Source organism: Lissotriton vulgaris, chromosome 3_1 (assembly GCF_964263255.1).
Source record: "Lissotriton vulgaris chromosome 3_1, aLisVul1.2, whole genome shotgun sequence".
Classification (NCBI taxonomy): Eukaryota; Metazoa; Chordata; class Amphibia; order Caudata; family Salamandridae; genus Lissotriton; species Lissotriton vulgaris.
Window position 1 is genome coordinate 1082187793 of NC_141689.1, and position 14415 is coordinate 1082202207.

The 14415-nt window shown below is 42.2% G+C and overlaps 1 protein-coding gene across 2 annotated transcripts in view; it reads right to left on the minus strand.

Annotated features, from left to right (window-relative positions):
- Positions 1 to 14415, minus strand: part of RASSF6 (Ras association domain family member 6) — a 312787-nt gene that overhangs the window by 193971 nt on the left and 104401 nt on the right. For both annotated transcript variants that reach the window (XM_086961518.1, XM_086961519.1), the window contains exon 3: positions 9401 to 9479. In XM_086961518.1, coding sequence (XP_086817644.1) covers positions 9401 to 9479 — 79 coding nt within the window. The remainder of the gene's footprint in view (positions 1 to 9400; positions 9480 to 14415) is intronic.

Sequence of the window (14415 nt, forward strand, 5' to 3'; positions counted from 1 at the left end):
ACACACGGTTGACATAATATACTTACAGGAGACACACCTCCCCCCCCCCCACAGATTCTGCTCAATTTGGCGCCAGCTGGGGCACACATAGATATTTTGCCAATTATAGTTATTATGCTAGAGGCACAGCTATACTGATACATAAGAGGATCCCCTTCACTCTTAAAGATGTGACCCGTGAACTGGTGGGCAGATTTGTAATAGTCATGGAAACCCTGTACGGCCATAAAGTTACCTTGGTCAACATATACGCTCGTAACATTGACGACCCATATTTCTTTCACGACCTGAATGCCCGGATTGCAAAGCATGAACCTTGGGCGTTACTTCTAGGGGGGGGACCTACATTTATTAATGAACCCGACTTTGGACAGTTCATCTAAAGCACCAGACACTAAACCACAGGCGTGGCGAGCCCTTAAGACTCTCGGCGCACATTACTCACTGATTGACATCTGGCAACAGCGCAATCCCACACTCACCAACTACACTCATTTCTCTGACCCACAAGGCACCTGGTCAAGGATAGATTACTGGCTCCTCTCTCCCTGCATTGTGGATTGGTACAGTTCCCTTTCCTCACTTCCCAGCACGTATTCAGACCACTCCCCAGTGACCCTGCACTTACTGCTCCCGCGCCCAGAGGGTTATGAAAGGCAATGGCGATTTCCCAGTTGGGCCCTCCTGGATGAAGTGTTTAAGGCGGAGGTGCATGAGGCGATAGAGGATTATTTCGAAATAAACACTGGCTCGGTTGACATGGCAGCGGTACTGTGGGAGGGCTTCCAGGCAGTCATTCGGGGGGTATGCATCTCTAAACAAGATGGAGTACTCCGGGATCTCCGTAACACTTTGGCCAACATTGAACAAGATATTTCCAGACTAGAAGCGCGCCTTGCTTCCCTCCCGAATCCAAATGACCAGGCGGAAAGACTCGCCCTACTGACAGTGTACAGAGACACGGCAGAAAGGGAGATACTATATATGGGGAAATATCAGGCGGCACATAGGTACGGCAAAGGGCGAACGTCCTGGCAGAGTACTGGCACAAATGCTGAGACCACCCTACAGCAAATCCTACATTACTGAGTTACACTCTGCCTCCGGTGCCACGTTGTCCACTATCTCAGCCATTGGAGATGGGTTCCTGGACTACTATACCACATTATACTCCGCACGGGCTGACTCGGACGGCGCTGCCCAGCCTGCCTATTTAGATGAGATTGCGCTGGTGTTCCTGGAAAAGTACATGCTCGACTTTATAGGTGAGCCCATATCAGTCACAGATGTAGAACTGGCAATAGACACCCTGCAAAGTTCCTCTTCCCCAGGGCTTGAAGGCTTTACTGGGGACTTTTATAAAGCATTTAAGGGCATATTGGGCCCTCAGTTAATCGAGGTTTATGTGGAGGCACTGGAGAAGCAAGTTCTCCCCCCATGTTGCGGGAAGCCGTAATAATACTTCTCCCAAAAGCCGGCAAGGACCATAAACAATGCGGTTCCTATTGACCATTGTCCGCATCAAATCTGGACTACAAAATCCTAGCCAAAGTACTAGCCAATAAACTTTCACAACTAATGAAATATATAATTTATCAGATGCAGTCTGGTTTCGTACCCCGGCATTCCACATCCCTGAATCTACGCACGTTGTTCGCTGTTCTGCACAGAATACAGCCCGAAGTCCCTGCGACCGCAGTGCCATTGGATGCCAAAAAGGCGTTAGATTCTTTATAGTGGCCTTTCCTTGTGGAAGTGATGCAACAGATGGGTCTGCCTTATGGTTTCATCTCAACGGTCTCCTTGTTATATAGTCAGCCATTGGCGCGTCTTCGGCTGAACGGCACCCTATCTAGGCCATTTCGGCTATACCGCGGGACCAGCCAGGGCTGCCCCCTGTCTCCACTTTTGTTCATCCTAGCCAAGGACCCACTGGTTAGACATCTCCAGGAACGCCATTTACATAGGGGACTACAGTTAAATACTGGTCCCTTGCTCGCCTCTCTATATGCCGACGACACCATCCTTTACATTCGGGAGCCCAACATCAACATGTCCCCTCTTATCCGGGAGATCATCCGTTTTGTATGGTTTTCAGGACTTGGTATAAATTGGTACAAATCAATCATTTTCTCGCTTACAACAAGCACTACTCAATGGGAATGCAAATTTCCTCTAGAACGGTGCTAGAATTTGGTAAAGTATCTTGGTATACATACTCATCTAGACACCACTCAAATCATTCGCTTGAATTACGGGCATACTTTTCAAAAGGTGGAAGACCAGGTCGAACGATGGCTGCGATTGGGTAGCCATATTGAAAATGGTATTACTTCCCAAATTTTATACCTCTGTAATAAAATCCTGATACCCCTCTCTGATGGATTCTTCTGCACCTTGCAGACACTCACAACCAGGCTGGTATGGGGTGGGAGGCGATCGCGAGTTTGCAGGACAACAATGACACTGCCATACGAAAGGGGCGGTTTCAATGTGCCGGATTTCCATCTCTATTATCTGGTAGCGCAATGCCACTATGCGTTTGCTTAGTTTCACCCTGATGCACGCATACCCTTCCTAAGACCAGGGGCGGACCTGGTACTCCCTGACAAATTATGCGAAGTGCTTCCCATGGGCTTTCCGCGTGACAAACACGATTTACAGGCGGTGTCCACAACTGTCTAGGTGTGGAGTAAGCTGAAAAAGCGTATGTGCGCCCCACACTTATGCTCCTCTGCCCTGCCCTTACCCAATGCCAGATGGTTCCCGCTCACGGGGGAGAGACTAGTACAGAATACATTGACTACGCTGGATATTACTAAAATGTGGGAGATTTGTTCCCAGGGGGCCATGTTTTCTCACTAGACAAGGACGCCCGGTTCACCGATTGCAACTTCATGTCGAGATTCCTTCTGAGCCGCATGAAGTCTTCCCTGTGCCCACCTTCCCCACATACCCAACTGAGCCTGACTCTTTCCCTCCACTCACACTGGTGTTGGAGACCCCCGGCAGTACGCACCTTATCTCTAAAATGTACAAGGCCTGCGCTGGAATGATACCGGCAAGCGACTCCAGCCTCAGACAGGCCTGGGAAGAGGACACTGGGTGCACCATCATGGATGAGCAGTGGGCCAAATGCTGCGAGGCCACCAAGGTCATTTAACTTAATAGTCGACAAAGGCTGTTACATTTTAAATTTCTCCGCCGTGCTTACTTTACCCCAGCTTTGGCACACAGGATAGATGCTGAACGCCCACACACTTGCATGAAATGTAACGCGCCACACGCTGATTTTATACATTTAGTATGGTCATGCCCCCATTTGCAATCCTATTGGTCGGAGGTGCACGTGACCCTGGGGAAGATAATCGGACTCCCAGTGGTCCCCTTTCCCGAGATTGCCCTGTTAGGGTACACTATACAGATTCCTAAGAAAGTTAGGAAGCTTGCATCATTGGTGCTGCTGTTAGCCAAACGGGAGGTGGCCCTACACTGGGGCAGGAAGTCTACTCCTAAACTGCAGGATTGGCTGGGAAGCCTGGCGCATAGCAACACCAATACTGAAATATACGCTGGTCTAATGCTGGTTACGCCGCGGTCGCGTGACATTTGGGGGCCACTGAGATCCTAATTTGAGAGGGCCAGGCGGGCCTCTGCCTCGCAGGTGGATGCTGGGGTGGTGCCTGAGGGGGTGGGCTGAGGGGATGCCTTTTGTTTTACTAATGCAATGACTTCCCTTTCGGACTGGGAAGGTTTGCTTATGCCATGTTCCATTGCTACATATGGAGATGCCGCTAGCTGAGATCCTTATTCTGAGATGGGTGACGAAGTGTGGGGGATGGAGGGTGGGGCTGGATTACCCCAGTACTGGTATGGACCATGTTGTAGAACACCATAACGCTCATTACTATGTATGTACCTGTCAAGCACGATTTTCTAGATATGTAAGATGGTAAAAAAAAAGTGGGTGACCCAATATAGTGTGTGTAAAAAATTCCTAGGCAATCTTAATAGTCGACAACAAATAATATGAACCCGTGGTGATAGGAACAGACAGACGGTTAAGAATAATGTGAAAATACATAAATAAAATTAAACATGTTTTTAATATACTTAATAAAAATCATATAAGGAACAACAAAGTTCAAGTTATATGACAGTACAATAAAATTATATGGAATTAGTACATCCAATAACACAATATGCAATCTTTATACATATAAAAAAGACACCATGTGATAATCAGTGGTGCCCACAAAGAAGATGAAGCAGTACTGCTTCATCTTCTTTGTGGGCACCACTGATTATCACATGGTGTCTTTTTTATATGTATAAAGATTGTATATTGTGTTATTGGATGTACTAATTCCATATAATTGTATTGTACTGTCATAACTTGAACTTTGTTGTTCCTTATATGATTTTTATTAAGTATATTAAAAACATGTTTAATTTTATTTATGTATTTTCACATTATTCTTAACCGTCTGTCTGTTCCTATCACCACGGGGTTCATAATATTTATTGTCGACTATTAAGATTGCCTAGGAATTTTTTACACACACTTCATTTACCCTGCCCTAGGAGTTTTAAGTAACCATTACCCAGGGGGTCCTTGTTTTTTTCATATTGGTGACCCAATATACCCTTGCGAGCTTGGGCTGATATATGTTAATAACAAATGTGCCTGCAAGGGGATTTGTTTGTTAGAAACTAATCACAGAATATAGACCTAGGTTTTTCTTATATATTGTGGTCTATCTAAATTAATTGGCATCTGTTTAAAATTATTAGTGTCTTAGTATTCAAGACTAGAGAATAAATTACACTGGATACAAAAAAGAGCTACACGGGAAATGTGTTTAATAGAAAAATGATTCTTTATATTATTTTCTTTAAGGGTACTGTTCAGCATTAAAAATTAATCATATAAACAATTACAAATGAACAGGAGTTAGACAGATCACTCCATTAATCCATCTGTATTCAAGTCCAATCTATTCAAGATTTATAACAACGACTTTTATGTTATAACAAAAAGAGATGCCGTTGTTCAGATTTGATCAAAACAAAGAAGATATGGACAATAAAGTCGACATTTCGGTCTTATATTTGTTGGCTCCTTAAGACCATCTTCAGGACAACCAATCTTAAAATAAAGATGAGACCCCCTGCGAAAGATACAATATGGACATTGTTATCTTCAATACATATTTCAATCTACAGAATTTTTACACCCATGTGCTTCAAAAGCTAATATAAAACTCTTAGTTCACCTTTTATTTTGCTGTTTTTAAGCTGCAACAACATGCTTTTATCTGGTTGACTTCAGATTACTTATTCAACTGATAAAAAACAGTACTATCTAAACAAGATACTTAATCATAAATAGTTCTGAGTCTCAAAAAATGATGCAGACTAAATGTCATATCTTATACTGTTATCAATTGCATTTACTGTTACTTGTATAACTGGTCAGTTCTGCTTGAATTCTTGAACTGGCGTTTTTTTTAGGAAAATCCAAATTTTGCCACAGTCTTCACCACAAAAGACCTATAGAGAGAGCAAATTCCATGTTTCTTGTTGGCTTAATCTCTATTACTGCTAACATTGCAGCTATGCTGTTTGACTATTTAACCTGTTTTTCCCTATCTTTGATGTATTGAAAATTCTTACCTTAACCTGGTATTTGTATGACTCACGCAGGCTTAAGGTTGAAATATTTGTTCACCCTTTTGGCAGTCAGATTGGATATCTGTGGAGACAGCATTTCATTCCCTTTAGATGAATGCTAGCTTCTATTTACTGATCTCGCTTTGCCTAAAAAAAACGCCAGTTCAAGATTTCAAGCAGAACTGACCAGGTATACAAGTAACAGTAAATGCAATTGATAACAGTATAAGATATGATATTTAGTCTGCATCATTTTTTGAAGACTCAGAACTGTTTATGATTAAGTATCTTATTTAGATAGTACAGTTTTTTATCAGTCGAATAAGTATTCTGAAGTCAACCAGATAAAAGCATGTTGTTGCAGCTTAAAAACAGCAAAATAAAAGGTGAACTAAGAGTTTTATATGAGCTTTTGAAGCACACAGGTGTAAAAATTCTGTAGATTAAAATATGTATTGAAGATAATGTCCATATTGTATCTTTCGCAGGGGGTCTCATCTTTATTTTAAGATTGGTTGTCCTGAAGATGGTCTTAAGGAGTCAACAAATATAGGACCGAAACGTCAACTTTATTGTCCATATCTTCTTTGTTTTGATCAAATCTGAACAACGGCATCTCTTTTTGTTGTAACATAGGAGTCGTTGGTATAAATCTTTAATAGATTGGACTTGAATACAGATGGATTAATGGAGTGATTTGTCTAATTCCTATTCATTTGTAATTGTTTATATGATTAATTTTTAATGCTGAACAGTACCCTTAAAGAAAATAATATAAAGAATAATTTTTCTATGAAACAAATTTCCCGTGTAGCTCTTTTTTGTATCCAGTGTAAATAATGTTCTAGTCTCGAATACTATGACACTAATAATTTTAAACAGATGCCAATTAATTTGGATAGACCACAATCTATAAGCAGAAACTAGGTCTATATTCTGTGATTAGTTTCTAACAAACAAATCCCCTTACAGGCACATTTCTTATTAACAGATATGTAAGATGGCTGTTTGTAATGCAATGTGACTATTATTCTATAACTAAAAAATACAGTATTAAAAAAAAAACCTTGTGCTTCAGCAGTCTAAGGTTATCTCTTTGCTATACTAGGTTTGAGGTGACAGGTAGGCGAGTTGAAACGATCTGGTTTAGATTTGCAAAGGGTGCTGATGTACATGACCCAATTTTCAGCCATGGCATTGGTTCCACTTAGTTTGATAGATTTAGTTTCTCTCTTTAAACGGTTAATAAAAATCCAAACTCCTTGCCGTTTTTAGTTCAGCAGGCGATTAAGAGCTCTAACTGAAACCCTATGTTTTTAAACATAGAGACTCCACATTTGTAAATGTCCTACTCATAAATCCCTTTGGGAAGCAAACAATTGTAAACAGTGCACGTTTACTTTTGTAAATCCGGTCCTGGGTGTTGGCAGGATGCACTATCCTGGCAAGATGTGGGAACAGAGCTGTGCATCTCCCCACTTGCACTTTAAAGGCACTGCTTCAACTCACACACAAATAACTTCACACTAGACTATTATGGCTACAGACAGCCTGAGCCCAGCACAGGGATGCAGGAAATTTCAAACACTGTGGGGGAAAAACTCAAGAAGTTTCTTTCACTTCATCAGGTATAAAATTAGGACCCTCAGACCCACTTTTTAGTTCACTTCTGGACCTGTGAAATGACTCTCAGAGGACTGCTTGGCTGCCGGAGGTCTGCTTTGTATTTCAGAGCACTGATCTTCTGAGCAAGAGGTAGCTTACCCGGTGCCCTCAGAGGACTGCCCTTCTACTTGAGACTTGCTCTCCTGCTTGAACCGAAGGCTTCCAGTATGACTCCAAGGACCAATTGGCTGACCTCTGATCAGAACATCAGGGACAGAAAAGGCTTGAAACATCTGGAACCCGCACCAGGACCCAGCCTGAGTGAGTCCTAGCCTCCAAATGGTGCCTTCCAGTCCTGGACCCTTGGAAGTGGTGCTGAAGGTACCCAGATATCCAAAATCCAAAACTTGGGAAAGTGCTCTAAGACCCAAGACTGAAACTTATCTGCTCACCGATCCGCCCAAGGTTCATCTGCGTCGAACCTGACTTTGTGGCACCTCCCACTAAGTTCTTCCACGCAGCAGCAACTTCAGTGCAGTGGCTTATTGCAATAGGGGTATCTGGCCTGGTGGAGCCTTCGCTGGCTATAACCTGAAGCTTCATCCGGCTGGAGATTTCTGACCTCCACAAAAGAGACTAATGGCTTGATTTAGATCGTGGCGGATGGGATACTAATCACAACTGTGATGGACATCTCATCAGATGAAATATAAATCCCATTATATACTATGGGATTTATATTTTAGCGGACCGGATATCCATCACCGTTGTGATGGAGTAACCCATCCACCAAGATCTAATACAGGTCCTAAGTCTGAATGTAGAAATCTTCACCACAACTTTGTCCAGCAGCTGTAGACAATGATGCCCCCCTGCTCAGACACCACTGGCTCTCTTGCCCCATTGAACTTTGCCTTCTCAGACATTTTTCTTCAAAATGCCTTCTGAGTCTGAAGGGTAAGTGAAGAGCAGACCCAGTCCACTTTGTGTATCCGAACTGCGCTCCATCGTGGGCAGTCATAACTTTCAACTCTGCTCCAGTCTCGTGCAACTAGACACTGCGGTTGGTCCTTTGATCTTTGAAGTGCTATTTACCATTTTAAATTTTTTAAACTCATAACTCCCGTTCTACTGATTGGATTATTGTCATTTTAGTGTAAAATAATTGATAAAAATGTGCTCGAGTTTTCTAAATTGGTATGAGATACTTTACGCATTGCCTCTAAGTTAAACCGGACTGCTTTTGTGCGAAGCTACCAAAGGGCTAAGCACAGGTTCACTTAGTGACTTTTTGTGTTTCACCCTGGCAAGGATTGTGGCTGTTGCTCGAGAAGGGCTCACATCCCCTTCAAGCAACAACTCAATTTCTCTCAGGGAGAAGTTGGAAAGGTTCTTGGGTTTGTCTGGCTTTTAGAGGCTTGTACCACCGTGCTTTCAGGGGAGGGGTGCTGAGATGAAAATGCAGGGTCCCCCAGGGAAGTGGTGTCTTATGATCTGGCGGTTTACTAGTGGAGCTAGAGGAAGGCTTGGCCCAAGTATTCCACAAGGTATCCATAAATGAATCATCGAATGGCAAGAAGGGCTCAGTGGACGTTTGCTCCCACTGGAGGACGTCTGTCATTACATTGGTTGTGACTTTCAAGGTGAAGAGCTGTAGAACTTTGGTTGCCCTGCGTATCACCAGGGCGTGAGAGGCGCTCCCTTAAGTGGCAGGACCAGGGGGTGATTGGAGCCCCAACTCAGGGACGTTATCAAGGCCACTATCTTCATGTAGGTCATTTTACTAATTCTCTTCGTGGTATGGTTGCCCAATCTCATCACCCACTTTGCAATCATTGTCTGAATCTGTGCCAACAGGGAATGAAGGGTATTTATTCTCCCTTATGGAGGGGGTAGGTCGAATCGCAGTAAATAAATGATGCAGTGCAATGTATCAAGCCTGTTAAAAATTACACCACTAATTAAAAATAAATATCTATTTTCAGTCTAACATTGAGGCCTATATATTACGTATTCTTTTCATAAATGTTGACAAAAATATTAATTTTACTAGGGATCCACCTTAAAGTATGCATCATAAAATTAATGAATTATTGCCTTTTCCTAGGAGTAGGACTCATACCTGTTCATAAGTAAGTTGCATGTTTTTCTGATCCTCATAATAGCAGTTGTAAGTCTTCAATAAGGATGTTAATTGATTTCTGAAAACAAATGTAATACAGATATCACTATTTCAGTAGACACAATTTGCATATAGAAGAAATAGTTTGACAAAGGCTTCATCTAAGCCAAATCATTGTAAATGGAAAAATTGCATGTCGATGCAGATCCCTACATCCGTATAGTAATTGTACATATTATTGTTTACTAGTAATAGAAATAGAAAATGTATTCTACAATACAGCATGGACTTCATGGCAGTGCTTCGTTTGAGCTGGTGATGGTCACCAGCACTCATTTGGGGGGGGGGGGCGCACGGGGTAAAAGCAGGGGGTATCTTTTACAGTCAATGAATCTAAACTGTGGAACACCCTCCCATTCTCTCCTCGAGTTCTCGATAAGGAACTTCACTTCTGCAAGGGATTAAAAACCTGGTTGTTCCAGACCGCATTTTCGTAAATTTCTTCTCTATAGCTGCACTGCCAGGGCTGGGAGGCCTATGGGTTGCCATGCGTTATGTAATTGTATCTAGAATAGAATTTGTATGAATTGGTGTTGGATTTCTTGAGTGTTTTATCTATTTCTTCCTCAATTGTGTTGGTGCTGTTCAAATGCTTTACACTAGTTCCTCTGTGTAAGCCTTGCTGCTCAGTGCCACAGCTACCCAGGGTTGAGCTGAGGGTTTGACAGACAAAACCTAAGGGTCCTAAAGGGGTCTGTAAGTGTATTACAGGATGAGGATGCACAACCAAACCATTTAATACACCCTATTTCCTCACATCAAAAGTCCCCATGTCAAATAGGACAAATAAAGTAATGAAAAATCTACTTTTTTTCAGCTACAGTATGTGGCATGGTTTCTGAGCTAGCTATGCCATAGCTACTCAAAATGCGTTACATCAATGAAGCCTAGTAAGGTTGAAACAGGCATTGCTCAATATCTATCTGTGTTCATGGCCTTGCACTAGCTGTACAGGTTGTAGTAAATATAGTAGGTCCCTGGTGTAATAGAGCAGATAAGTGAAAAGCATCTAAATGGTCCTAGTGTAATTACCAGGGTTTCAGAGTGATTAAAAGATTTCATTTATCAGTGAGACAATACTCGACCCATTGCATCACCCCACATTTCTAGCAGGTGACAGATCTGGGACAAGTCCTTTTGACCTGCCAATTAGCTCGACAGGTGAATAATTGGAAAGAACTATTATTTCCCAGGATTGTACTACCAATGCATCAAGTAATATTATAATTGACTTGTGAAGGCACCGCTCAATTGTACTTGGACCATCCCCAGATTTCCACTTTATTACGTTTTAACACCTCCGCTCTGGGCATTTATGCAACCTCTTGGTAGTGATGGAGACAGGATGTAAAGACAAGGTTATTATTTTAACCAGAACAATTAAAAGGACACACAGAAGACATACTGACCCAGATGTACTAACATTTGATGCAACCCAATGCAGCAAGACAAGTTGCTGTGCTGCGTCAAATGGAGAGAGCAAGGATGTGCCATACTTACTAAGAAATGGCACATTCTTGCTCTCTTTCTGCGCTGCCACACTGAGTACTGCTTAGAGCCATTGCAAGCTTTCTTGTGCCATGTTGCAACAGGGCCTGCATTACAGCCAGTATTGTTATGGTGCAGAAAGGAACACCTTACTGCACAAAAACATTCCTCAGAGGCATTTCCTCTTTCTATGTGTGTTGCAGAATGCAGCACAAATATGAGGAAATAAGTAGGATAAATAGATATATTTCTCCACATTACGAATGTGTGGGGATTGTGTGGCATTTTGATTCACTCCCAGGTTTACCACCTTTAGCAAATCTGGAAATGCATCAAAATACATGGGTGGATGTGTTGGAACCCCCACACTCCATTTAGGAAACGCCTTCGCAATACAGAGTAATGCAAGGTAGTGATTTGTGCTCCCTTGTGTTACTCTGGATTTAGTAAGCCACACAGAGCCATGTAAGGTTGCTTTGCGTGGCACAGTAAGTAAACATCAATTAAGTCCTTGTGTTAACTTGCGTGACGCTATGGCAACGCAAGGGCTTAGTAATTCTGGGCCTTCCTTCATACTCTGAAATTCATAGAACACCCATAAAGACACAGGTACTCTTTCAAAATATTTTCAAAGTGTGACTTCAATATTAATAGTTTTAATGTTATAAACAAAAAAAGCATCCTTGTGAGAAACAGTCAAGTGACAGTTATCTCTATTTATAATTTTGACCAATATATTTAAATGTATTTCTATTTTAAGTCTCTATTGCATAGATTCATCAACACAAATTGCGATCCCAATAGTTGCGAAACAGCTATTGCGATCGCAATTCCATGAACCGCAATTCATGAAATGAAAAATAACCAAATTGCAAAATAGCAAAATAAATTTTTTGACTTGGCAAATAAAATCGCAGAATCAAGGTGGAACCCCCTTTGCGATTCTGAAATAGCGATTTTCTACTGATTCTGCAAATTCATTTGGGAAATCGCAAAAAAAAAACGCAAACCAAATGCATGAAAAATCGCAATTAGCGAAAAAGCTCAAAATCGCAAATTGCGAGGCGCAATTTAAGGAGAACTCAAACCTGGTAGTAACCATAAAGTTAAAACAAAAAAAAAAGAATTTAAACTAGATACAGGTGTGGGGCTGAACAAACACACTTAAGGAGACACAGTAGGAGCATGAGGACATTCACAATGCCAGGACTCTACATTGTGGTAAGGCGGCGAAGGCTCCAGGCTGCAGCCAGGAACAGACGCAGGAGCGCATTTTCCGGCAGCGGATCACACTCCTGGGCCAGACTGAGGAGGACATTTACTCGAAGTACAGGCTGAATGGGGCAATGATTACAAAGCTCATCCGGGACCTTGACCCCCTGATGCAGCACCCAACAAGGAGGACCAATGCCGTGCCCACCCATGTCCAGGTCTTGTGCTGCCTGCACCTCCTGGCCTCCGGTAGCTTCCAGGGGATAGTTGCAGTTGCAGGACGGATCTACCAGAGCACACTGTCCCGCTACCTAAGGAGTTTGCTGGACGCCATGCTGACCCGGATACATCATTACATTACATTCCCAACCACCCAACATCACTTGAATCAAACAAAGCTACAATTTTACAACATTTCGCAATTCCCCCATGTAATTGGATGCATTGACTGTACCCACATCCACATCTGCCCACCTGCTGAGACAGAATACATGTACCGAAACCGCAAGTCCTACCACTCACTGAACATCCAGATGGTCTGCAACGCAAAGACAATCATCACCGACATAGTGGCACAATACCCGGGGAGCACGCATGATTCCTTCATATTCCGGCACAGCGGCATGCACACACGCCTGACCTGGGGTGACTTTGGCGAAGGACACCTCCTAGGTAAGTACACATGCCCACAAACAGTACGTCGAGACCATGTAGCTGCGCATAACAGGCACTGACCCTCTGCTCCTTTCATTTAGGTGACAACGCCTACAGCCTCCGTGAGTACCTCCTCACCCCATACCTCAACCCTGCCACACCACAGCAACGGCGTTACAATGCTGCACACATTCGCACTAGAAATTGCATTGAACGGACATTTGGGCTGTTAAAAGAGCCGATTCCGCATCCTACATAAGACTGGTGGGGCACTCAGTTCAGTTCATTAAACTTTATTCGGTTGAAAACAAATTACCATAAAAGTAGCAGACATAGAACAAATTACAATGATTACAATAATTACAATAATTACGTCTCATAATTGTCAGTACAGTGAGGTAGATCAATAGGAAATCTAAGCCATTTCAGTTATCATTTGTTTCCTTAATTTAAAAACACTTTTTAAATAATTTAAAACCACAGTAACAGTTAAAACCGTATCCATTTTCTGGACTTCTAAAAAAGCTGGGCGGCATCTGGTTAAATTCATTTCTTTTAAGAAAGGGACAATAATTTTTCTACGGGAGGCACTATAAAATCTGCAGAAAAAAAGGATATGAATATCTGATTGTTGTGACATACCATCACACAAACAAGTGGGCAATATGTGATTCCATGAGTTCATGCTTGAAAAAGACACTAATCTAAAAAATATACAAAATCTAAAACGAGTTAAAAGAAAGCGATCATAGTTTGTCATGGGCAGGGATAAATATGGTTGTACAGAATTAGTCTCACAGAGAGTAGGAAGGTGGGAGTGCACTGAAAGTTTCAAAATTTCGACTCTCTTCCTCTTATCCACAAGATGGTCCAGGCAAATGGTTTTTAGTGTACTCCTAGAAATGCTATCCATTGAAGATGGGTCCGAATAATAGGAATAGCATCCAATCTCGGTCAGGAAACACTTTACATATCCCAGCCATTCTGCTCTGTCCACATGATCCAAACTGAGGGTGTCCTGTAACAGGGCCCGATTCATAACGCATTCATTTGTGGTCCATACCCTATGCCACAATAGGATAGGTTGAATTTTGATAATGTCCGTTATGTAAGGTTGGCCAAGTTCAGCGTGACAGTTAAATGTGGCAGCACACTGTGAAACTGCAAGGACTCCCCTCAAAAATTTGTTCTCTACCACCTGGATTTGATCTACATTTGCGTATCCCCACAAACCTGAGCCATACATAGCCACAGACAAGCATGTAGCTTTATATATGGTTAACATTTCTTTTATCGGCTTCCTGCCCAGTTTTCTGACAAAATTCTGTAGGGCCATGATCGTTTTCATAAATAAAAGGGTTCTAGCCTTAATTGCGCTTGTCCAAGAACCTGACTCATGGAATAAAATACCCAAATAAGAAAAGGTTGGGGTGTTATCCAGTGGCACATTGTTTAAAAACATCCGCTTCGTCGGTTTACCTGATTTTGGACCACAGTTCATTGTAAAAGTCTTACTACAGTTTACTAGTAAATCTAGATTCAGCATGAATTTCTCAAAAGTAACTACTAGTTTTTGCAGAGCCCGAGGAGTGCGTGCCATA